Source organism: Solanum verrucosum, unplaced genomic scaffold (genome assembly GCF_900185275.1).
Source record: "Solanum verrucosum unplaced genomic scaffold, falcon-dt-bn FXZP01000261.1, whole genome shotgun sequence".
NCBI classification, from domain to species: domain Eukaryota; kingdom Viridiplantae; phylum Streptophyta; class Magnoliopsida; order Solanales; family Solanaceae; genus Solanum; species Solanum verrucosum.
Window position 1 is genome coordinate 6,265,036 of NW_026019969.1, and position 24,018 is coordinate 6,289,053.

Here is a 24,018-nt window from a genome sequence, read left to right on the forward strand (position 1 = left end):
AAGAATAGGAAAAAAGAAAAAAATAAGTAATGCAGGTAAAAAGAAAATGAAAGAATAAAAGGTTAAAATACAAGAAAATATTTTTTAAAAAATATTTATGTTTATTGACTTTATTTAAATATAAGATAAAAGATATTAAAAGAAATTCTCAATATGTTAAAATTTGACCAAAATATAAAGTTGAAAGCGGTCAAATATGAATTTTTGGTATTAGAAATTAAGGAGAGGAAATAAAAAAAGAAAAAGAAAAAGAAAAAGAAAAGAATATAATTCCGTAAAACAGGCGGTGAGGAGAGAGAAGATGTTTTTAGGAAAATAGAAAGAAAAGAGGTTCACAGTTTTTGTACAGCCTCATCCATCTTCTTTCCCCACCTATCCCCAAACCGCTTCCTCAAAATTCCTTTCATCTCACCAAGACCCTTTTGCTTAGCCTTCTTAATCGGATTCTCTTCTATTTTGTTCAGCTTTTTAATTTATTTTTCATAATTATCTTACATACTTTTTTTCATCAACAAAGATCAACACAAGATTACCGTTTTTTTTTTTTTTTTTTTTTGGGTGTAAATTAAGGTAGGAGTAAACCAAGTTGTAGGTTGTGTTTGCCAGTAAATTATGGGATTGAACGATGTGGATCTTACGGATGACGGCGACGGAGGAGGAGGAGGAGGAGATGTTGGTGGAGGAGAAGATAAGGCATCGGCGGTTTCGTGTTCGATTTGTCTTGAAGCTGTAACCGACAATGGGGATAGATCCTGGTCTAAGCTCCAATGTGGACATCAATTTCATCTTGGTTAGTTCGTCTACCAAATTATTTTTTTAATTAACTAAACGTAATTGGTACTTCTTTGTTTCATAAGCAAGCAAAAAACTTGTTGCTAGTGAAATTCCGCTCTGGATTGTCTGAGATCTGATTATCCCTAAAGTTGTGGACTTCTCTACTTCTTTTCTTTCTCTTGGGAGAGCTTAATTTTGATTTTATGAAGAATTGTTGGTTCATTTTCTGCAATCTCTAACTTAAACAAGGGGGTTGAGTAGGTTTTGGTCTAATTTAGACCACAATTGCCTAGTAGAGACTCATCCTCGTGTATCTGCCAAAAGTGCGACAGCTGGGTAATAGAATTGAATGGACTTCATTATACGATGATGATTATTCCCTTTACTTATTACTTAGGTTAGCAGTTTCCAAACCATGGCATTGCATGCATCAGTTGCCTGGGTGACTTGGGTATGTTTTAAAGCAGCTCAGCGGTTGGAGTTGAAGGTACTGGGTTTCAGCTTAGCTAAATTGAAGAAATACCAAGAATGGCTAGACAGTCTAAGCAATTGTTAACTTGTTCTTTGTCCAATAGAACTCTGTTAAAAAAAATTACAGTTTCAAGGATTTAGCAGAATTCTGTTAGTAAAATTAAAAATTCAAGTATGTTAAAGGAGATTGAGTACTTTATAACTTTGAAAGGAACAAGGAGCAAGAAAGGAGGAGGTCAATCCATAAAGAAAGAAAAAAGAAGTTGATTAATCAAAGGTTAAACTGATTATCATGCCTGTATCGTAAAGATGCAGTCTTTAGACATTACGATGCTAAATAAAAGAACTTCAATCATACTTCTTTGTTTGGGATTGCTCCTGTCCAGTTTTGAGTCTTAAATCTGGGGTCAAGTAGCTGTAACAATGATATGATTGCATGAGATATAGCCAGTTCTATGATTTTTGGATATGAAGAAGGTTTTAGATGAAAACCAGAAAAACTAACACACCAACTATGAAAATCAGGGGATAAAAGGTCTTACTAATCTCTCCTTTTGATATCAACAATTATTGTTGTTGAATGTATTAGGGAGAAGAAGCAGGGTACTATGGAGTGTAGTAACGTATGCTTGTGGCGTTCTTTAATAATTTTTTAATGAGAAGAAAATGTGTGTATTTCATCTTGTTGACAACTTCACATTCTGGCAATTGGTGTGCAGATTGCATTGGTTCTGCCTTTAACATCAAGGGGCAAATGCAGTGTCCCAACTGTCGAAAAATTGAGAAGGGTCAATGGCTATATGCAAGTGGTTGCCGTCCCCTACCGGATTTCAACATGGAAGATTGGGCCCATGATGAAGACCTATATGATCTGAGCTACACTGAAATGGTAAATATGGGTCATCTCTTACCTACTGTTCAGTAATTTAGACAATTTAACCCATAGAAAATATATTAAGAGTTCTGATCTATCTGGTTTTTATGCGGGGTTCACTGGACGTTCCTGTTCCTTTTTCTTTTCCCTGATAAGGAACATTGGGGACATTCCTTTATCTGGACGTCATAAGTTTCTTGTGGATTTTGAATGATGTGGTTCTCCTTCTGGGAACTGATTGAAGATTATTATTGAAGAAGTAGATAGACATGCTTTATCTGACTCACAATTGCCTTTTCTTATGTTCTTGTGTATGTACTTTGTCTGTTTTGGATTGCTTAACTGCTTCAGTCATGGTAGCTGTATTCAGTCACCCAAACCTGTACTGTTGGTTTATTATCTTCTTGTTAACAATAAATGAAGTTCTTTGAGCGTAGAACTGTTGATTTGGTATTCCAAGAAATCTAAACAATCCAAGTAAAATAGTTTTGATATATGAGTTTGCATTCGCTGACTTTGACAATTTAGGTTTATATAAACATTATCATTAATACAAATGGCCTATTGAAGTGTTCTCATGGAGCCTTCTATTAGTTATTTCCTCCTGATTAATAGGATAGACTTTTGTTAAGATGTCCTGTCTGAAGTATTTGTTTGTGTTATTTACAATTTGTGTCTTAGATATGTTATTTGCCTGCACATCTTGTCGACCTGGGTTTGTCTTCACAACTCACATGAAGCAATTAGGATAAATCCATAACACGGGATATCCCGATCTTTCACATTTTTAGAAAGTCATCTACAACAACTTATTGAAAGGCTAAATGTACACTGGATTTCTGAATAATTTGCCTAAAGAATTCCATCAGGTTATGAGGTTTGTAAGACCACATAAGTCTTAGGATTGTCGACAAAGGTGCTCCATATTTTTGTCCATCATAATTACTGATTCTATCTCATCATGAACATCCACTTGAGAACACATTGCCTGTTAGTATGGTAACTGTGTTATATGCATAGCAACTGCGATATATGCACTGGCTGCTACAAAGTTGGATGTGAGGACTTCTCGTTTTTGAATGTAGTTGTCAAATTATTTTTAGGAGCAAGAAACTACTGCAAATGGCATGTGTAAAGTTCCATTTCTCCTGTGCTTCTGCAAAAAAAAAATCTCCATTTCTCCCGAGTCCTGTCAATTGCAACAGAGAACATTAAAAAGAAAATTCCTGTTCGGCTCATGAACATTTGTTATTGCATTAATAGTGCCTAAATGTAGCTTTCGCTTTTCTGCTGCCGTCCTTTTCTTGTGTGATCTGCTTATTGTTGATTGCATTTGTTTTCAAGCCAAATATAAATTTTACTTACTGAATACTTTAATTCCTGTGCGTGGTTTTGCAGTCATTTGGAGTTCACTGGTGTCCGTTTAGTGGATTGACTCGACTACCATCTTCTTATGAGTAAGAACGACTTTACTCTAAATTTTTCTTTTTTACTTTGCCTTCTTTGGGCCGAGCATATCAGTTTTACTTTTTGGGTTGAGATTGATAGTCTTTTTAACCCCCTTTGTGATTTTGTTACTGATAATGTTGCCTCATTAGGGGAGCTTGTAACCTTGAAGTGTCCCTACAACAACATACCCAATGTGATCCCACAAGTGGGGCAATGTTGAAATGTCACTGTTCTGCTTATACAGTCTTTGAAAGAGAATACTGACATCCTTTAGGTGATTTGCTTGGAATTCTGTTAGACCTGTTAATGGAGAAGGTCGATTTCCCGTATCATAAAATATTGAGGTAGATTTTGCCATTTTGGTGTGAAAAAGATATACAACTTGGAAGAAATGTGTTGGTGTGTGTATAGAGATGAGATACTGGCGATACCATGAAATAGTTCATCAGTTCCCCTTACATAGTTGAAGGGAAAATCTTTTGCTTTCCTGCTTCTGTACATATTGTTAATACTAAAGCACTATGCAAGTGCTGTCTTATTTACCTTGTGAAGAGAGATAAAGAGAGAGGACATACTGGTTTCATAAATATATATATATATATATATATATATATATATCGACATGTCAATGAAATTTGCTTCTCCAAAAAAAAAAAAAAAGTTGCTTCTCCCCATCTTGCTAAATATATTACCAGCAGAAGGATAGCAGGTCTGGTAGTGTCCTCTGGGGTGGGGGGGTTAAAAGCAGGATGATTTTTTACCTAACTAGAACTGAGAGCCACATAGATTCTTTACCTTTTGAATTTCGAGTTGAGTTTGAATTCATCTCTTTCTATACTATATTGAGGCTGAGTTTTGAGTTAAGTTTGAATACATTGTGTGAGGTGGAAGTAGTCCTTTCATAGAACATTTTAAATTTTCCTAGATCTGAACACAGGCCTATTTAGCTAGTTTGAGTTCAGGATGGTGATGGGTTTTGCTGTTGGGACTAATTAGCCTCAAGCATCCAAGTAGCTCACTGTTTGCAGAGGCCTTGAAGTATGATATGCCTTTAGATTGTTGCTTTCTTTTTTGATGGGCAAAGAGTTGAGATTATCATTTCTTTTTTTGCCTCATGTGATTCTAGCAAATTTGACATGAGTCAGGATAAGGAATATTATAAGTTCTTAGATTTCAGCATCAATTCAAGTGGATCAAGCTTGTATGCTGAGCCTTCTAAAGGCCCATATACAACAACATACCCAGTGTAATCCCACAAATAGGGTCTGATGTTAGTACATGATTTAAGAGAAAAAGAAGATTGAAGTCTTTTAATTTTCTCAAAAAAATAAATAAAAAATTCTCAAAAAAAGATTGAAGTCTTTTAACTATTAATTAGCATATCAGAGTGAACAAATTATGACACTGATGATGTTCTGCTCTTTCACTGAGTTGTTCCCACTAACTCTGCAGTTGGCACGTTTCTATAGATTGTTGTCCCTAGAATTGGCTGCAATCTGTCTCTAGACTGAAGCTTGGAATTGTACCTCCATAACAGTCCCTTAAAGGAGGAGTCACCTTGGACCTTGAGACTTACATACCAGCTACAAGCTCATTGGCCAATGTGTTTTGTACTTCCACTATTAGAACTGTTTCATTTGGACAATTACTGTTATTAGGGTTTGCAATGCATTGAAGCTTTTCTCAGATGGGCTTGTGTAACACTCCTTCGGTTTTGATGATGTTTTCGACACCATTCTACTAATAATATTAATTTATACAATTGCTTGCAGGTTCCAAATTGAATTCATTTAAGTAATCAAATTTGAACTTTGATGTGATGATTACTCTTATCAAACTACTTATGTTAATTCAGTTTCTTCATTAATGTTTTTTCCACTACCACTTACACTTAGATCATGAATAAGTGAAATCAACATTTTTAATTCTTTCTGCTATATCACATGGGTTGGAGAGTATACATAGGACTTCCATACATCCTAATATTCCATGTGACATTAGAGTTCAACTGCGGATGCTAATACTTCCTGTTCTGTGCCTGCTTGCCAATCGGTGAGCAAACTTTATGTGCCTGCCCTTGAGTTCCCTTTTATTTACACAGAGGAAAACAAAGGGTATCTAGGAGCTAATGATGAGAATAATTCCTCAACTTTCTTGCTGTTGATGGAGTGAGGTTTTTCCCCCTCTTTTCTTGCTTTCGCTGTGTTGTAGATTTTGCTTGTTGTGTGCCTGTTTTTCCCCCTCTTTTCTTGCTTTCGCTGTGTTGTAGATTTTGCTTGTTGTGTGCCTACCACCCCCACCCCCCCACCCCCACCCTCTTTTGCTTCTCTTCATTTATTTTCTAATAATATATAATTCATCTGACCACTGCATTTCACATGCCTGCAGCGAAGGGGAGCTTTCATCTAGTGCATGTAAGATTTCCGACTCTCTGAACTGCTGTGTAGTACCTCTTTTTTGTCAAGCTTCAATAATGAGAGGGTTTTTGTTACTACTTTTGTAGATCACGATCTTCTTGGTCAGCATGCTATATTTGCTGATCACACGGCTGTATCATCTGCTGCTCATCCATGCCCATATATTGCCTATGTTGGAATTCACCCATCATCCTCAAATTCGAGTGGAAGTATCAATGATGGTCCTAATTTTAACAATCACTGGACTAGTCCATCTGTTCCCAACGAGATGCCTGCTTCTTATGCTTTCCCAGGAATGGATGTGCATTATCATAGTTGGGACCATCATTCTTCTTTCCCTATGGCAAACAGTCGTGTTGGTACTGCTGATCAGTCCTCGGTTCCCTCTGTTACTCAGAGAGTTGCCAGAACCAATGCTGATATCCCAAGACCAGGATCTTTTGTCCCTCCATTCCTTGTTGGTCACGGGTATGATATGTGGAATCAAAGGCAATAAATTTGTTTCTGATTAAATAATTATCAAATTCTGATAAATATGGGTACTAGTTTGTACCTCACAAAAAAAAATGTTCCTCCTACATTCCTTTACCTTTTTATTCTGTTTGGATGAGAGGATATAAGGAATGAGGGCTTGGAGTACAGGGCCTAAAATGTAAGAAGAAAAAGGGGTAGAGTTTGAAAAAAGACTTTGAGTTTTTTTTAGAATTCAATTTACTCCTGCTTTAAGATAACTTGAATCAAGTCATTATGTGGTGCTCCTTTTGGAAAATTCAGAGCAAACAAAGTTTTTTTGTTAACTGTTGTTTTTTCCTTTTAATGTGTTTTCCTCAACTACTTGGGAGTGGGGAGGCATGTTGTTTTTGTACTGATATTCAGATTGTGATGTTCATCGCTTTTGCAGTTCTGCTGCCAGAGCTGGGAGTTCAGTTGCCTCACCAATGATACCTCCTTATCCTGGAAGCGTAGCTCGGGCTCGTGACCGTGTTCAAGCTCTTCAAGCATATTTTCAGCAACCAAGTAATTCACCAGCTGTACGCACTCCTGTTATGTCTGCTACTCGACGATCCAACAATCACAGAGGGTTGGCTCAAGTGGGGCCGGCTGCCTCATCATCTGATCAGGCTGGTGGCTTCTACTTCTATCCTTCAAGTTCTTCAGGAAGAAATTTCCAAGAAGCAGAAAATCCAGTATCAAACAGATATCATGCTTGGGAACGGGAACACTTGCCCGCCTTCCCCTTGAGTCAGGTTGACAGAGATCCTATTTGGGGGCCATTTCATCACACAGGTGTTGGATCTGATAGTGGTAGCCGATCTGGCAGCTTCCGCCCAAGGCATGGGTCTGAGAGGATGCCGTCCCAGAACCGGTCATGAACTTGTTGTGCTGTTTTGATGAGAACTGTGATTACTATGAATGAACCCAATTTATGTATGTTTTGAGAAAACGATCTATAATGGTTGGAGTCTTGTCAATTTGGCAGGTTCAAAACTGTTTTGTGGCCATGAAAAGTGATCCCTTTCTGATGGCCATGAGTTGTGTGATGGGACTGTGGCGTCCTCTTGTTTCTGTGCTGTGGGGTATAAATAACATCACAATGTTAATGGCAAAGTTCAAGTTAGTGATTTGCCTCTTTTATCTGCAGTGCTTGGTTACCCATATTTCTGTCATATTAGTAAATGGTTTAAACATTACGCCATTGATGAACCAGTTGAATATAGTTTTGGTCAACAGAACCTGTTGTTCAGATTGGTTCTACGGTTGAAGCACCCCACTGGATCCTTGTAGGGTGACAAAGAATTAAGTGTTGAAGCTATTAGACTCTTTAATTATCTTATATTTAGTGATAATGGTTCTATGGTACATTTTGAATGAAATAATGCTTATATATCACAAGTCTTTTGTGGGAAGAGTCAAACATTAATGTTCAATTATGTCTAGACTTTTGCTGTGATGTTTTTCCACGAACACTGTTTCAACCTTGTGGCATTGCAAATCTTATTGCTTCTAACTACATTTACTACTAGCATTTTGTTTAAAAGTAAAAATTCTTAGTTGAAAGATTTGACATGATCCAAAATAAGAAAAGAGATATTAATTGAAGGGTATTTTACAATGCACAAGTCTCCCAGTTCACTGTGACATATCGTTGCACAAGAAGTTATCAGTGAACTCGTACGTTAAAAAGTCTGAAGGAAATCATAATTTTGCTTAGACTACATTAGCAAGTCTACCAGATGTTGAACTTGAAAAATTTGAAAAAAAATAATTGTGTTCTGTTGAAAGTTGAGATTAGATCAACTTATTTTTAATTTTAAGACATAATCCATAAGATGTCAAGAGAATGAAGCTACATAGAATAATGGAGAATAACGCTATATTTTCAGTGAGCCACAAAGAAAAAATCCTTCAACAGACCATCACATGAATAAATTAGTAACTCATATGCGCAGGCACATCCAAATCTGAATCTATAGAAAATATTGGAGAATCCCAAAGACACTCAAATTGGCTAAATCTAGTATAGTGGGTCTTGTTCTGATGTGGAAAAAATCTTATTAAAAGGCATCTCGGCAAAAGAGGATTGAGAATCATAAGGCGAGACAGACTTAATAAAAGGGTGTGGAGACAACCAGGACAACACTTTTACAGGATATGGGTCTGGACAATCCAAGAGCCTGGCACTAAAACCCAACCGAACTATATTTTTAATCCCTAGTGCCCCTACTACTGCTACAAGTGTTGAAAGAAAGAACATGATTATTATAGTGTTGACGTATCTTTGAAGGGAATTCACTCTGATCGTCTTCGTTCATCGAGTAATAGCTATGAAAGTTGTGATTTTGATTAACAAGTCATTTGTTTGGAATAGCTAGATTCAAGAGGGTGAATCAAACATCTTTTAATATATATAGACAGATATCTAGGTGTGCTCTCATCTTTTTCTTCTTTGGCTTTATGTGTTGTAAAAGGCTCTTATTTATGTGATTAACTCTAATCCCACATCTAGAAAAAATAAAACTAGTTTAAGGTTTAATAGTAATTAGCTGGTTGTAACTAATCGCCGAGCTATATAACGTTGGCTTGTAACCAAGTGGGACATTAAAGTGGTTTGGATGTTTGATAAATGGGCTTCAATGATGCGGGTTCCGTAATCTCTCTACTCTCGACAACATGAGCTGGTAGTACAAAAAAAAAAAAAAACCTTGATTTGGGTTAAGCCTCGAGAGGGCCCCAAAGCTCTGCAGGATGGTGCCACTAGCCTGCATCTTATAGAGATGATTCTTCGGTTTCTGATTAAGCGTGCGTATCAAGTCCAATCAAACATACAACCACTCTTTGTAACTTTAATTGGGTAATATCATACAAATTAGTGAATAAACAAACCAATCAAACATACAACCACAATTGGGTCATATCGTGCAAATTAATGAATAAAGAGAGAACGAAAGGATAAGAATTACAAACTATTTTTACACTAGTCATTCTGTTGGGCATCTCTACTCTCGGCGGCAGAACTGTGCACGCCATGTTGCGCTACAGCTTTACATGGTCCAGATGGTGCCACTAGCCCGCACCTTGCAGAGAAGATTTTTTCGGTTTTGATTAAGTGCCGATTGATCCAATCTAACATACAACTACTTTTTTTAAGTTCAAATAAAACACTTCAAGAAACAATATATAATAAAGTTGTTTTTGGGTCTTTTGATTAAATTGCTCAACAAGATCTAAGAAATATGCAACTAGCTCCATCCCTTTTAGGTACATATGTCATTAGTTCACTAATGAGTACGAAATAATGTAGAGCTTTTACTTGGTTGCCACTAATTTGTGTGGGAGTGGAGTGTCAAGCGATGTTACATTTTGTGGGATCTTTTATCTTTCTTCTTCCGTTTAGTATATATTTTGTGTTGTAGAAAGCAGTATGCTCCCACATCGAGAAAAAACAACATTGGTGTAACATATAAATATAATTAGCCAGATGTTATTTATTGCTGAGTCAGGTAACGTTGGCTTGTAACCAAGTGGGGCATTAAAGTGGTTGAATATTAGATAAATGGCCCAATAATATGCAGAGCCTGACGGACTTCCCTACTCTCGGTAGAAATATGCACGCCACAGCTCTAAATGAGCTGATAGCATTACAAAACTTGTTTCCGGGGTGAATCTCGAGAGGCCCCGACGTTGTGGGAACTAACTAGTGGTCCCAAATGGTATCACCAGCCACACCCCACATCTTACCAGGGATCTTCCTTTGACTTTGATTAAGTTAAGCGTGCATATTGGGTTCAATCTAATATACAATCACTTTTTTGGTGGAAAATGATCCTTGTATCGGCATGTATATTCGATTCAATCTAACCTATAGTTATTTTTCATTTGAATTTTCAGGTAGATTTAACTAAAATATAAACATATAAGGTGGAAAATGATCCTTGTATCGGCATGTATATTCGATTCAATCTAACCTATGATTATTTTTCATTTGAATTTTCAGGTAGATTTAAGTAAAATATTTCAAAGATAAACAGATGAATAAAAAAGATCATTCATTTCAAGTGTTTGACGTATTTTCCACGTGACCAAATATTCTGTTAGATATAATATGCTTAATTTATCGGAAAAAAGAACCTCATAACAAAAGGGAAGGTATTGTGAAGTGTTCATGGAAAAAAAAGTTCTTGAGATGAGTGAGAAAAAAAGACAAGACTCGTGTAATAATTTCATTTGCTCAAGTTTATTTTTTTTGGCATACTTATATTGACAGACTATTATACATCCTAAGTCATAACATTGATATTTAGCTCTTATTTTGAATTTTATGGACAAAATTATCCCAAATATTGCAAAATTGAATGAGGAAGACTATTTGATTGAACAATACTATTTTCTGAGGAACTTCCCTTCATATTCTCAAAAGCAGTCTTGGCAGCAACACCACCCGGCTACCGGTATTTCACAACATTACCACAAATCTCATGGCTTAAACGAAAAACATTTGATAATGGGTGGACTCACTTATAGCAGGCAACAAGTGACAAATCACGGGTCATATGTAACAGATATACATCCTCAAGTTTTACTTAGCAGTTCAAGAAGCATGCATGGCGATTAAACTAGAACAAGTTTCTAAAACGCGCAACTAGCTAGCTAGAATTCAAAGCTCCATTACAACAACTCAAAAGATTTATCCATAGTAAGCACTGCGCTAAAAGCCAGTTCCTTCACATCCTGCAAGTCTGCATACTACTTTATTTTGGCTACAATCTCCGCTTTGTTTCTGTAGAAGTCTCATTCCGATATCCCCTGCATATAACATTCTCAAATGATGAACATGGAAATAGGTCTAATGATGACATGAACGCTACAACCACACAATGACTATTCAATCATACCGAAGAGCGAGAATAGGACAGACTCCTGCTCCTGCTCGGGCTCGGGCTCGGGCTCCTTCCGTGCCTCCTACAAGGTGGCTACAAGGCAGCAAAGATTATGAAAGCATAACTCCTATACATGACTTAATATAGCACAGTTGGAACTTCAATATCCATAAAGAGGAGTTAAAAAGCTAGTGCTACTTACAGGTGAAAGTGGAGATCTGGATCTTGATAGAGATCTGCAAAAACCCCAGAAACAATTCTAGTTAATATCAATAGAATTCTGTGGCCAAAAGGTTCCAGAATGACCTTTCCCAAATGAATCCATGCTATACTTCCACGTCCACAATCATAGTATTTATCAAACAGCTGCCGCAATCTCTAATACCAATCACCCGACGGGAACACATTGAAACAAGAACCATTTGCAACACACTTCCTGGAGGTTGCATGTCCAATTTATGAGAGCCATAACAATACAAATGCCTGCTCCAGCCCCATGCTCTAAAAACAAAATAAGTTTTATTTGTCTATTGGATTGTGTTCCACGAAAGGATTAGCCCCAAAACAACTTGATATATTGTTGTGAGGTAGATCCACCTTAATAACATATTAAAATGCAATTTACCATCCAGAGTTTGTCGGAGATGCTCATCCACTAAATCAGGTTACAGCCACAACCAAACGAGTTGTCTGAATTTGAGCACCATTAACCATCACCTGTCTATATAGCAATTCCCAGATTGCCGCGGAAGCCAGATCTAGAAAATAAAAAAGGCAATCTTCGTAATCATCTTACTAAACCAAAAAGCTGGTCCCCTCTGAAGAAACCCCCCATTCAAAGAACAGATAGACGAAGAAGAGAACAATGGAAAAAGGAAACTGCATCTCAATTCTCCCTGGAATCTTAGAGAACTAGACAAGAAAATTTAGATTCATCCACCAATATTATTGCTTCAGAGTTCTTTCACGATGTCATTCTCTAGTGGTTCTGGAAATCAACTTTTAAGTTGGAAATTCAAATTAAACAAGTCTATCCAATCGTTCAACTAGAAATGCCCAACTTACAAAGTCCTTCCTCATAACTCAATTGACAACCAGAAAATATTCAATGAGAAACTACAAGAAGTCGTGATGGTTACGCCCTGAACTCCATCTCCCCAAGCCCCCCACCCCCTACCCGCAAAAAAAACCCCCATTAAATTCTCCTGATGTTCTCTTCTTTAACCATTCCTCCCCTACACCCAAAACAAGAGGAATTGTGAAAGAGAACAGTGTGTTGCTTTACGAAAAACGTAAAACGATGGCAATCTTTCCTTAACAAAAAGTAGTTGGTATGCGAAGTACAATAGAATTGCTATACAAAAACTTCAAAACACATGGTTCCTGGATACATATAATGCAACGCCAACAACACACCCGGTATAATCCCACAAGTGGGGTTTGAGGAGGGTAGGATGTACGCAAACCTTACCCAACCTTTGGGCACATATAATGCACGACATAATAATCACAAAATACAAACAATTATATAGATAAAAATTAATATATTGCAATTAATTGAAATAATACAAATTAAAGTAAAACCACATAATCAAGTTCAAAACCCCTTTCTTTAAAAAAATAACCTATTTAGATGCAAAATATGCAATTTTAGACATCTAGCTCAGCTTGAGTGACTAGCTTCTTACACTAAGTTCCTAATTTCCTATTTCTAGTCGATTTCAAACTCTTTCCTGACGCTTCTTTGATATCACTTTACAGGCTATATTAATCGTAAAGTGATTATCCTCTTTAATAGAACCCCATCAATTAACTTTAGATCTTATACCAATGCATTTAATTAGCCGGTTTTGGTTAAGACTTGAGACACAATTTAGCAACATACACCATCTGCATTGAACCTTACTTCAAACCTCAAGTGCCTCTAACAACATCGAGGAAAGAATAAAACGTATGAGAAGACTGCAAAAGAAATTTAAATAGATAGACGAACTAGGAACTGTAAAACTAGGCATTCATATGCTTCCACTACTTAGATTCGGAATATTCTAGATTAATAGAAGTGGAGGCATAGAACTACAGAAAATAGATGGTACAAATCCATCAAACTTAAGCACAAAAAGAGAGGTAGGTCACCTCATAGTCCTCATTCTTAAATTCTTAAAGAGGGACATCTCCTTGTATAACTTCTCATCCAGTAAGGACTCGGGTTGACACTGATAACTTGGTGCCTGTAAAACTTCCCACATAACAGACCAGTCTATAACATATAAGCTTCTCTCATTCGTCATTCAAATAGCACCAAATTCCCGATTCTTCATCTATCGACCGCACGATAAGTGTCAAATTCATATCCCTCTCCAAATATATATAATTATATGATCATTGTTATTCCTACGCATTTCCAGTAATTATGATATCCTTCTATAGCTCATGAAAGATAAAGAGAGACACTAGATGTGTACTTCTCCATACATTCTGGCGATACTACCGTGAGTCTTTTCGACTCTACAGATCACTGGAAATGAAGCATCAAAAAAGAAGTGATTGATCAGCTAACCAGACATCACTGCAGGAAATGTAGAAAACAATCCCCTGTGTAGAAAATTGTGAGTAGTCCTTCCTCCAACAAAGGTGTCAATTCTTTAACCAGTCAAAACCATGAAGATAAGAAGAGTTAAAGATGCAAACAACAAAGAGACTCCTGATTCAAAATAGATTTTCCAATATACAGTCAAGCTGCTAGTCCTCATGCAGAATTTCTATCAAACAAGCATAAAAACACCACCAAAGAGGGGATAATGCTCAATTGAAGGAAAACAAGGATCCTAAGAAGAACAATAGCAACCAGACTGCATCTGGCAGACTTACAGAAAGAATTCATAGGGCATGCTCATATGCAATCAAAACATGAAATAGGACTGTTTAAAACCCCATCTTCAAAACATACATGAACACATGATAATTTCGGAAGCATAAAGAATAAATATAAACCTTGATGTGAACCGAAAAAGTACCTTGAATGAGAGCGAGCAGGGGAAAAATCCCTTGAGGGTGAGACAGACACAGAGCGACGAGAGTATTTACCCCTAGGAGATACACTGTCAACTGGATGTTAGAAACATGCTAAATTTTCTGGAGGTGCAAAGATGAAAAGACAGTCGGGAACCAAACCTTCCGCTCTGGCTGCTATAGCTTCGTCGAGGACTCCTGCTTCTTGAGTAACTTCTGCTTCTTGAATAATATGGACTTGGACTCCTGGAATAGCTATGCCTCTTATCATACTTGTCCACCTAAATAGTATATAACTGAGTTAAATTGATGCATGGACACAGCATTGGACCCAGTATTTCTACTAACAACAGAGAACAGACCCTAATATATGCTCGAGAGAATTGATTGCGAAACAGAGAGTCATCAAGTTTCTTTATCTGCAAAAGCAAGAAAGAGGATACATGAGACTGACAGATCATAGAACTTCTTAAACCACAAAAGCATTATTACTACAGAGCAGAAAAAACCAGTGATGATGTTAAAGATAATAAGTAAATTAAAGCCTTCATATAGCCTACCGCATATCTCATATCATCATAGTTGGTATAGTCCACAATCCCTCTCATACCTGCAAAAATAGCAGCAGTTAACATCAACTGCTTCCAGTACAATGTTTAAACATCCTTAAAATTTTGTGCTTTAACTAGAAACAATGGAGGAAAAAAAGACATTTTCCTTTAATTGTTAAAAGCCTTGGCATGAAAGCAATGTACAGAGATCTCGCACCATACAGTGTCTGATTAGGAATTGTTTGTATAACTATATTTCCTGAAGAACTTGCCCTATCCCAAGTAACACTTCGAAGAGCCATGCTTCTCGGGTCTTTCTAAGATACAAAGCACCAGATGATCAATAAGTAACCTGATTGTCTCATGTGTCAATTTGTTATGTTCGGCACTCCTTCAGCAAAAATGTCTAAAATACTATGTTCCAATTTTTTTGTCTTACTTCCTATTTTAGTATATTTTCAAAAAGAACACCATTTACTATATTTAGAATTACTCTTTACATCCATAATCCTAGATGACATATTTAGGACCACAAGATTCAAAGAGCATTTTAGTAAATTAGACACGTCTTTAGTTTAAGATCACGAGATTTAGAAGTCATACATTTTTTAAAACTCCGTGCCAAGTCAAACTAATACAAACAAATTGCAACAGAGGGAGTATAACTTTAAAATAAATGTACATTTCCATCCTTGAGAACATACATGGATGAATCAAACACATCAAGAATTGAATAAATGCAACCATAGAAACTCCCACAATAAAATAACTCACCGTCACGATCTCGGAAAACTTGAGAGAAGCAGACATCTCCAGCTCGTCGCATGTGATCCTAGCAAAACCAAGTAAGAGAAACCACATTGATCCAAAGCTCTAGCAAGTTCACAATTTTTTACTGATCATAACATGACAGCTGTTATAAATTCTAACCTTCAAGTCTTGCCATGAAGCAGAAGATGGTAGTCCAGAGACCAGTACTGAAAATATTTACATTTTAGCAAGCAAGTGAAACCATATGAAATAAGTTAATTTTCAAGGAGGCAAAAATCATGATAACACTATCAAAATCAGACTAACCGCGATAGTCAGAGCGCGTAGAAAATCCACCACGACTCCCACTACTGTAACTACTGTGGCGATCATATGATGATGATCCTCGCCCACCATGTGCAAGTTCAACCTACAAAAATCATAATAAACAACAATATGGTAAAAATATCCGACTTCCAACATCACCACATCACCAAAAGAGGGGGAATGTGAGACAACTAACTCGCAAGCGACACCCATCAAAGTCATAGCCATCACGCCCACGGATGGCATCATCAGCATCACGAGGATCTTCAAACTGGAACATATAAAAAGAATTGACACAATTAGATCTTATCAGAAATTCTGTAGCATAAAGAAACGCATGCAGAAAATTGAGCCATCTGCCGATACAACAAGGGATTGTTTGGTTTAGAGGCCACTTACGCCAGGATTAGTAATGTAAAGATGAATAATGCAAGGATTGCATAATCCGATTATTTCTTGTTGGATATTTAGTTAGATAATATTATATATTAATAGTATATGTGTATAATTTTAAAATATATGCTTGCTTTTAAAAAGAAATTAACTATTATGAATGATATTCAGGCATTTCTAAATCCATGTATTACAGATACCCATATTCTTATTTCTCATTCTATCCCACATAAAATGATTCCCGCATAACTCATGCATGTATTATTTATAACGAAAACAAAAGGGAACAACTAAACAGTGTATTAAGTAATTCTTGTTTTTCTGTGGCGACTGAAATCAAACCCCAATCAAATATTGTGTAAACTAAAGTTGATTTTTATGTGGGGATATATCTCCAAAACCCCTAGCAGAATGATCCCTAAGGGAAAAACTAACATCTTGGTGATTCAATTCTTAGCAAAGAACTCACCTCTACGAACGCATAACCAGGTGGTCTAGGTGGAACTTTCAAATCAATTTCCACAATGGGACCATACTGCAGGAAATCACCGAGAAAATTCAAAAGATTAGCACTTGGCATATGGAAGAAAGGGGCGGTCGGGGGGGCAGCGTTATCAACACAATACTGGTCCAAACAACCAAAAGGTATACATATCAAAAAATCCATAACTTATAATATATCTCAAGGAAACCTACCTAGAAATCAATCAAGAGCAATTACATTACTGACAAATATAATGACAGAAAGACTTTAGCAATAAATTTAAAACATGTCTAATTTATACTACATTGCAAAGTTGTGTGGCTTCTCTATAAGGAAAAGAACACAAAAAGTACCAAATTAGATGACTTTCAGGAGCTACTTGGAAAACTGAAAGGCTGAATGAGTACTGTGACAGTAATAGAAGCTCACTGAATAGGTACGGACCATTGAAGAGATTTAAGCTTAAATAAGGAAAAAACAAGTATTCTCACACTCTAGAAAAGCAAAAAGAGATGACTACGCTTTCATTAGAACATGAATTTGGATGAGACACCTCTTATCACTTTATTAGTCGTACAGGGTTTACTAATCCACTTAAGCACAACTTACACAGAGGCAACCAGATATACACCATATTACAAGAATGAAAACTTGCATTGGTAGCCCCCGCTATCTTTCCCTCTGCGTTAATCAAATTCATTCCTCCTCCAATCCAGCAAAAAGTACAAGTTCTCATGGAAACTATTGGCGCTCTTTTAGGTGGCATTAACGCAAAAGGAGAAACAAATTGAAAGGTAAATGTATAGCTTAGTGATAGCGAGCACATGAAATTGGATTAGTAATTTATCTAACTAACCTTGTAAAACAAATCTTCTACTTCTCTCTCCCGAATATCACCAGGAAGATTTCCGACGTAGATAGTCCGACTTAGACGACCCATATTGCCTGAAATCAATACCCAAAAAAATAAGCAGCTTGTTCAAACATTGGATGTGGTAATGTGGACATTTTTTTTTTAATTTATGTAATAAAGTAAGATTTAAGTGGTAATGTAGACAGTCAAGAACGCAAATAAGAGAAGTTTATTTTCTTTTTGCTTTTTTGGTTTGGAGGGAGGAGGGGCTTACCAGAGTTGACCGTAGCTCATCGGTGAAAGGCCTTGAGGAATGGCCAAACTAAGGAAGGGTTAAACAAAGAAGAAAAGTAAAGTAACATTGCAACAAAATGCAAGAAGATAATCTGGAACTATTAACAGTTCTTGATTTGTTAAAGATAAGCTTCTACATAAAGAATATCGTTACAAACACCAAAATCAAAATGAAGTTTTATATAATAAGAATCAGAGTAGCAAAAACCATAAATTATCAATCTAAATCAATTCTTAAAGATTATACTTGTCAGCAATAGTAGTCACATCAAACATCAGATATACAGAGAAAATCACAAATTCTTGTTTTTTTTCTTTTCAGCATATATGGTACGCCTAAAGTCATTCCTAGTGTTAGGTTGTTCGATGACATTCCATCAAAAAGGGAGAGATAAGTTCCGATCATTTATGTACTCAAGTCATTTTTCTTGCACTTACTATCAAAATGTATACCTAAAAATTTCATCAGAACATCACCAAAATTGTGAATACTATGATTAATCTTTAACTTTAACATATAGTACTACTTTTTAGGGAAAATAGTCATCACGCCAACACCAGAAAACATTTTTTAGGAAATTATTTTCCATTAAAAAAAAATACTCCGTACCAAACACTCAAAGACCGGGAGACAGAAATCAAGAAATTCAACCAAATTCGTTACTGATATATAATCCTTTAGATATTTAAACGGTTCTTATTATAAGTTCTTGATATGATCGCATAAAAAAAACAGTAGAAAAACCCTAAAGATTCTTCAAGAACTACGAAATAAAAAATTATGTTACATAGGAAAACAGAGCTTCGCATAGACAAAACAGAGAAGCCATGAAAAATTATAGTATATAGTTAATTAATTTTACCTAATAAATTGGATTAGGAGAAGAAAAAGAAAAACAGATTACCTTGATGATACAACAACGAGAGGTTGCGTAGAAAGAAAAAAAGGATTAGAGTAGACAAAATAAATACAAATGGCTTTAGAAGATGCGCGGAACTTATTTATAAGGGAGAAAAAACATCGCTATCGTACGCTGTCTAGAAACTTTCCTAAATCTAAACACGTCAATACATAGCATCTGTCCTAGTACACTTTTGAATATTTAATGAAAAAGATAAGCGGAATAAAATATACTTTTCCTATGGTGGTTATTTTTTCCAAGGGAAAAGACATAGATTACCCCTGAACTTGTATCGAAAAGTCAGTTACACGCTTAATATGAAGATCCATTACACATTTTACTACATAAGGGGTCGTTTGGTAGAGTGTATAAGAATAATGCTGAATATGATGTATTAGTAATGCATGCATTAGTAATGCAAGCATTAGTAATGCTTGCATTAGTTATGCTTGCATTATTTCTTATACATTGTTTGGTTTGATGTATTGGAAATAGCAAGCCTTGTATAAAGACTATTAAAAAAATATTTGTTTACAAAAATACCCCCACATTCTTTTACAAAAATAATAATAATAATTATAATAATTATTATTATAATTATATCTATGCCGGATAACTAACTTCTCTTTTATATAGACCATGAATGGATCTAAGCTTTATTTAAATATAGAAGAATTTTAGTATGGCTTCTCGACTTGGTTCCGAGATTGAGGTACAGTCAGATCTAGTACTACTTTTATTGGCTTTGTCTTTATGACTCCGTCTGATGAGCCGTGGTTTTTAGCCTAAAATTGAGTTTGATAAGTAGGGCGTCTCATACCCGGTTAGAACTATCAGACAATAAGCTTAATAAAAGTATGTATTAGCTTCTTGACAGACCCTTTGCTTGGGTAAAAATAATTAAACCATGCAGTCTGAGAAACTATGTTAAAATTCTTGTGTTTTTCGATTCTTATGTTGATACCAACGATACAGGATCACTGATCTGGCGGTAGTCCGCCAGGTCATAGATCAAGCAAGTCAATATCCTTAGAGGTAGTCCAACTACATAAGAATCGAAATACACAAGAATTTTAACATAGTTTCTCAGACTGCATGGTTTAATTATTTTACCCAAACAAAGGGTCTGTCAAGAAGCTAATACATACTTTTATTAAGCTTATTGTCTGATAGTTCTAACCGGGTATGAGACGCCCTACTTATCAAACTCAATTTCAGGCTAAAAACCACGGCTCATCAGACGGAGTCATAAAGACAAAGCCAATAAAAGTAGTACTAGATCTGACTGTACCTCAATCTCGGAACCAAGTCGAGAAGCCATACTAAAATTCTTCTATATTTAAATAAAGCTTAGATCCATTCATGGTCTATATAAAAGAGAAGTTAGTTATCCGGCATAGATATAATTTTTTAGCCGGACATAGTCACGGCTTAATTCAGAAATAAAAACTTGAAAATAAAAGGAAGTACCTTGTAGCAAATAGAACACTTTACTATTCCTCCGGCCAAAGTCCGGTAAGGTTACAATACTTGAAAATATATTACAAGTGGGGAAAGAGAAAGGAAGAAATAAAGAAGGGAAGAGAGTTTCTAAAACCTACTCTTCTTTAAAGAAAAACAAACATATTTATAGAAAAAGAAAGCATCTATGTACAGGATACTGGGCCCCTATCTGGGTCCTGGTAACAGTGTATTTACTGTTGGTGAACAGTGTTGCTACAGTAGTGCGGGCCCACTACCGACGCGCCTAAGCTTTACACTTTGTCTTTTAATTTTGCCAAAAAATCTTCGGCTTTCTTCAATGCATCCACTGGACTTTCTTTTTCATATTGTTGGGCTTCGTGCATATCTTCACTTGTTTCACTACGCATCGAAGAATCTGATTTTGCGTAATGACTTATATTTAGAAGAATCATTTTCTTGACTTCTTCTAGATATCTCATAATCATTTCATTTTGCTCTCCTTCATCATGATTAGAAATTTTTCTAGCCATATGTTTTACGGAGGTCGAGTCATCAGTCATGATTCCTTTATTAGGAATTGATTTATAATCGTGTATGGTTTTCGTAATTAGATCCAGCAGTTCTTGTCCGTATATGGACTTTGTTTGAGGATCTTTCTTCATCAATTTGTCCCAAAAATTATTATAATAAGTTCTGTATAGACAAGGGATTTGTTCCTCAGTAAAATCTACTTCCGGAACCCATTTATGAATCCATGGAACAGAGAATTCTATCAAAAAGTATATCTGTTCAATTTGTTGAAAATAACAAATATGTTCTTGATGATATAATTTGTAAAGATCTGGGGAAACCTTGACCCATTCTTTGTATAACTTGTGAAATGGTTCGGGCAATATTTTTATTGTTGGCCCGTGGTATGACCACCAGTTTAAAAACCAATTTGGTATAGGATTCGCAAATATCTTGGCACATACTTTTATAAACCAAGTATGTTTATGCCTCTCATTGTTATAACAGAGAACTTTATTAAATGCCTGAATATAATCCCAATAGGTAAAGCTTACCATGACTTTGTTTAGACTGAATTGTCTTTCAGTCATTGAGGAAATACCCCAATTTTCAATATGAATGATGTGTTTTATAATCATTTTAGAGAAGTTATAAACATTCTCACTTGTATTATATCCTGAAAAATGTTGAAATTCAACACCTGTGCTTATTAGCAGAGTCTCATAATATTTCCAAGTTTTGTATGACTCACCCGGGAAATAAAGCCCATTAACTAAATACCTCTGGAATATCTTCCAAGGTTCTTCTCTTCTCTGTATGTCAGAGTTTTCTAAGAGAAATATCATTTCTCTTTTTTCTACCTTTTCATATGTTTTGATATCATCAACTTCTTCTTTGGCGATTGAAGCAAAAGAATCACCCTGCTTTTGAGTTATAAACTCCTGTAGTTTAGCATATAATGGATCACTTTCTGGAATATCTTCCAGATGTATTGATGATGAAGCTCTTTCTTGTGCTCTAGAGTGTAAGTTATATAAACTCATTCCTCCCTTTTGTATAATTGGAGTACTAGATGATGAAGATTCGTATGATGATCTTGATGAACTTGGGGATGATCTTCCCCTTCCGCGAGTATAACTGCATTTTCCTCTAGCCTTGGTTATCCAAGGAGGATCCATCCTGCAAACATAGCATTTAGTTTTAATCATTCAAGAAGTTAATCATTCAAGAGGTTATAAACTTCATCACAATAAAATCTTTCATAAAGCTCTTGTTCAATCATGTAATTATTGACAATATCAATCACCATTCCGTCTATAATTTTCCATAATATAAGTTCCTTTAAATCTCTAATAAGAGGAACTGCCTTCAAAATCGTAACCAAATCTTTATCAGGAAAGAAGTCAAGAAAACCCATCAGAAGAAAGATATTCCCTTGATAAGAAGTCTGGGAGAGAGTTATCACTTCCCTTTTTATACTGAATTTCGAAATCAAAAGAGGCTAATTGTGTCTGCCACCTAGCAAAAATTAACTTAGACGCATCATGTTTAAAATCTTTATCAAACATATACTTGACTGACTGAGCATCAGTTTTATCAAAAAATTTTGATTATATAAATCATCTTGAAATTTTAAAACGCACTTAACGATAGTTAACATTTCATGGGCTACCGTCGCATATTTTTTCTGAGCATCGCTCCATTTTCCTGAATGAAATCGAATAAGATATTCATTTTTATCATGCGGATTAATTTGTTTTAATATACCTCCATACCCAATATTAGACGCTTCCGTCTCTACAATCTTTGGCCAAGCAGGATTAGTAAGGGTTAAACAAGGTAAAGATTTAACTCTTTCTTTAATAGTCTTTACAAGATCTGTGAGACTATTGGTCCAAGGCTTTTTATGATCCTTTTTTAGCCTGTCATATAACGGAGCCAAATCTCGAGATAAATTCTTGTAGAATGGGGAAATGTAGTTTAAACTTCCCAGAAACCGTTGCAATTGCGTCTTATCTGTAATAATATCAGGAAATTTTTATGCAAATTCAATAGATCGTTGAATAGGAGTCATTTTTCCTAGACAAATCAAATGCCCCAAAAATCTAACTTCTGTTTGAAAAAGACTCATTTTAGGTTTAGATATAACCAAACCATTTTGAATAACTATTTTCTTAAAAATATCTAAATGCTTAATATGCATTTCAAGAGTCTTAGAGTATACCAAAATATCATCAATATAAACTATGATGAAGTCCAAATAAGGATTGAAAATATCATTCATTATCTTTTGAAATTCTGAGGGAGCATTTTTTAACCCAAAAGGCATTACATTCCATTCGTACTGTCCAAACGGAACATTAAATGCCGTTCTATATGAATGGTCTCTAAATATTTGGATTTGCCAATATCCAGATTTTAAATCAAATTTTGAAAAGATGTTAGCATCATATAATCTGGTTAATAAATCTCTTTTATTAGGAATAGGATATCTAATCCATTTTTAAAATTTATTTAAAGGTTTATAATTTATAACTAACCTTGGAACACCTCGTTCTTTTTCTGCTGCGTTATTAACATAAAAAGCAGTACACGACCATGGTGATTTGAAAGGCTTTATCAATCCCTTTTGTAATAAATTATCAATTTCTTTTTTGCAGAATTCAACCAATTCGGTATTCATCTGACAAGGACGAGATTTGGTAGGAATATTTTCCTCAGAGAAATCATCTTCATATGGAAGAGTTACAATATGCTTTTTCCGATTCCAAAAGGCACTAGGATGATCAGCACAAATATCAATGGCCATTTTTTCAGAAATGAGTTTAATTTTTTCCTGTATTTTAGCAGATTTTAAAGTATCGAATATATTCATACTAAATATCTCAAGTTGTAAATAATCAACATGCTTTTGTTTCATTTCAATTAGAGCATTAATATCTCTAGAAATAGGCTCGGTGATAAAAGTATAACTAATATCTTGATTTTTATAAGTAGCAGAAAATCCTTTAGCATTTATATTAGTAAAAGGGTAAATTGCATTTATAAAAGGAGTTCCTAGAATAATAGGAGGGTATAACTGATTTTTTACAAAGAAAAAGAAGTGAGGAATACA

At 35.5% G+C, this 24,018-nt stretch overlaps 2 protein-coding genes across 2 annotated transcripts in view; one reads left to right on the forward strand and one right to left on the reverse strand.

Moving 5' to 3' along the window:
* Positions 1-263: 263 nt before the first annotated feature.
* LOC125815176 (E3 ubiquitin-protein ligase RFI2) lies at positions 264-7,618 on the forward strand. Its single transcript, XM_049494588.1, has 6 exons — positions 264-790; positions 1,965-2,134; positions 3,518-3,576; positions 5,957-5,982; positions 6,072-6,453; positions 6,887-7,618. The coding sequence occupies exons 1-6, from the start codon at positions 613-615 to the stop codon at positions 7,356-7,358; spliced, it is 1,287 nt and encodes a 428-aa protein (XP_049350545.1). The 5' UTR covers positions 264-612; the 3' UTR covers positions 7,359-7,618.
* Positions 7,619-11,006: 3,388 nt separating this feature from the next.
* LOC125815184 (serine/arginine-rich splicing factor SR30) overlaps positions 11,007-24,018 on the reverse strand; it is a 64,562-nt gene continuing 51,550 nt past the window's right edge. Inside the window, exons 2-15 of the mRNA XM_049494598.1 lie at positions 18,933-18,962; positions 17,737-17,825; positions 16,866-16,931; positions 16,200-16,274; positions 16,004-16,106; positions 15,857-15,903; positions 15,701-15,758; positions 14,936-14,985; positions 14,738-14,794; positions 14,538-14,656; positions 14,381-14,464; positions 11,566-11,599; positions 11,379-11,456; positions 11,007-11,289 (exon numbers count right to left, since the gene is read on the reverse strand). Coding sequence (XP_049350555.1) covers positions 11,275-11,289; positions 11,379-11,456; positions 11,566-11,599; positions 14,381-14,464; positions 14,538-14,656; positions 14,738-14,794; positions 14,936-14,985; positions 15,701-15,758; positions 15,857-15,903; positions 16,004-16,106; positions 16,200-16,274; positions 16,866-16,931; positions 17,737-17,820 — 870 coding nt within the window. The 5' untranslated portion in view covers positions 17,821-17,825; positions 18,933-18,962 and the 3' untranslated portion in view covers positions 11,007-11,274. The remainder of the gene's footprint in view (positions 11,290-11,378; positions 11,457-11,565; positions 11,600-14,380; positions 14,465-14,537; positions 14,657-14,737; positions 14,795-14,935; positions 14,986-15,700; positions 15,759-15,856; positions 15,904-16,003; positions 16,107-16,199; positions 16,275-16,865; positions 16,932-17,736; positions 17,826-18,932; positions 18,963-24,018) is intronic.

Coding starts and splice junctions, on each gene's coding strand:
- LOC125815176 (XM_049494588.1), top strand. CDS start 613: ATGGGATTGAACGATGTGGATCTTACGGATGACGGCGACGGAGGAGGA. Junction 3,577..5,956: donor CGACTACCATCTTCTTATGA/GTAAGAACGACT, acceptor ACATGCCTGCAG/CGAAGGGGAGCTTTCATCTA. Junction 5,983..6,071: donor GGAGCTTTCATCTAGTGCAT/GTAAGATTTCCG, acceptor CTACTTTTGTAG/ATCACGATCTTCTTGGTCAG.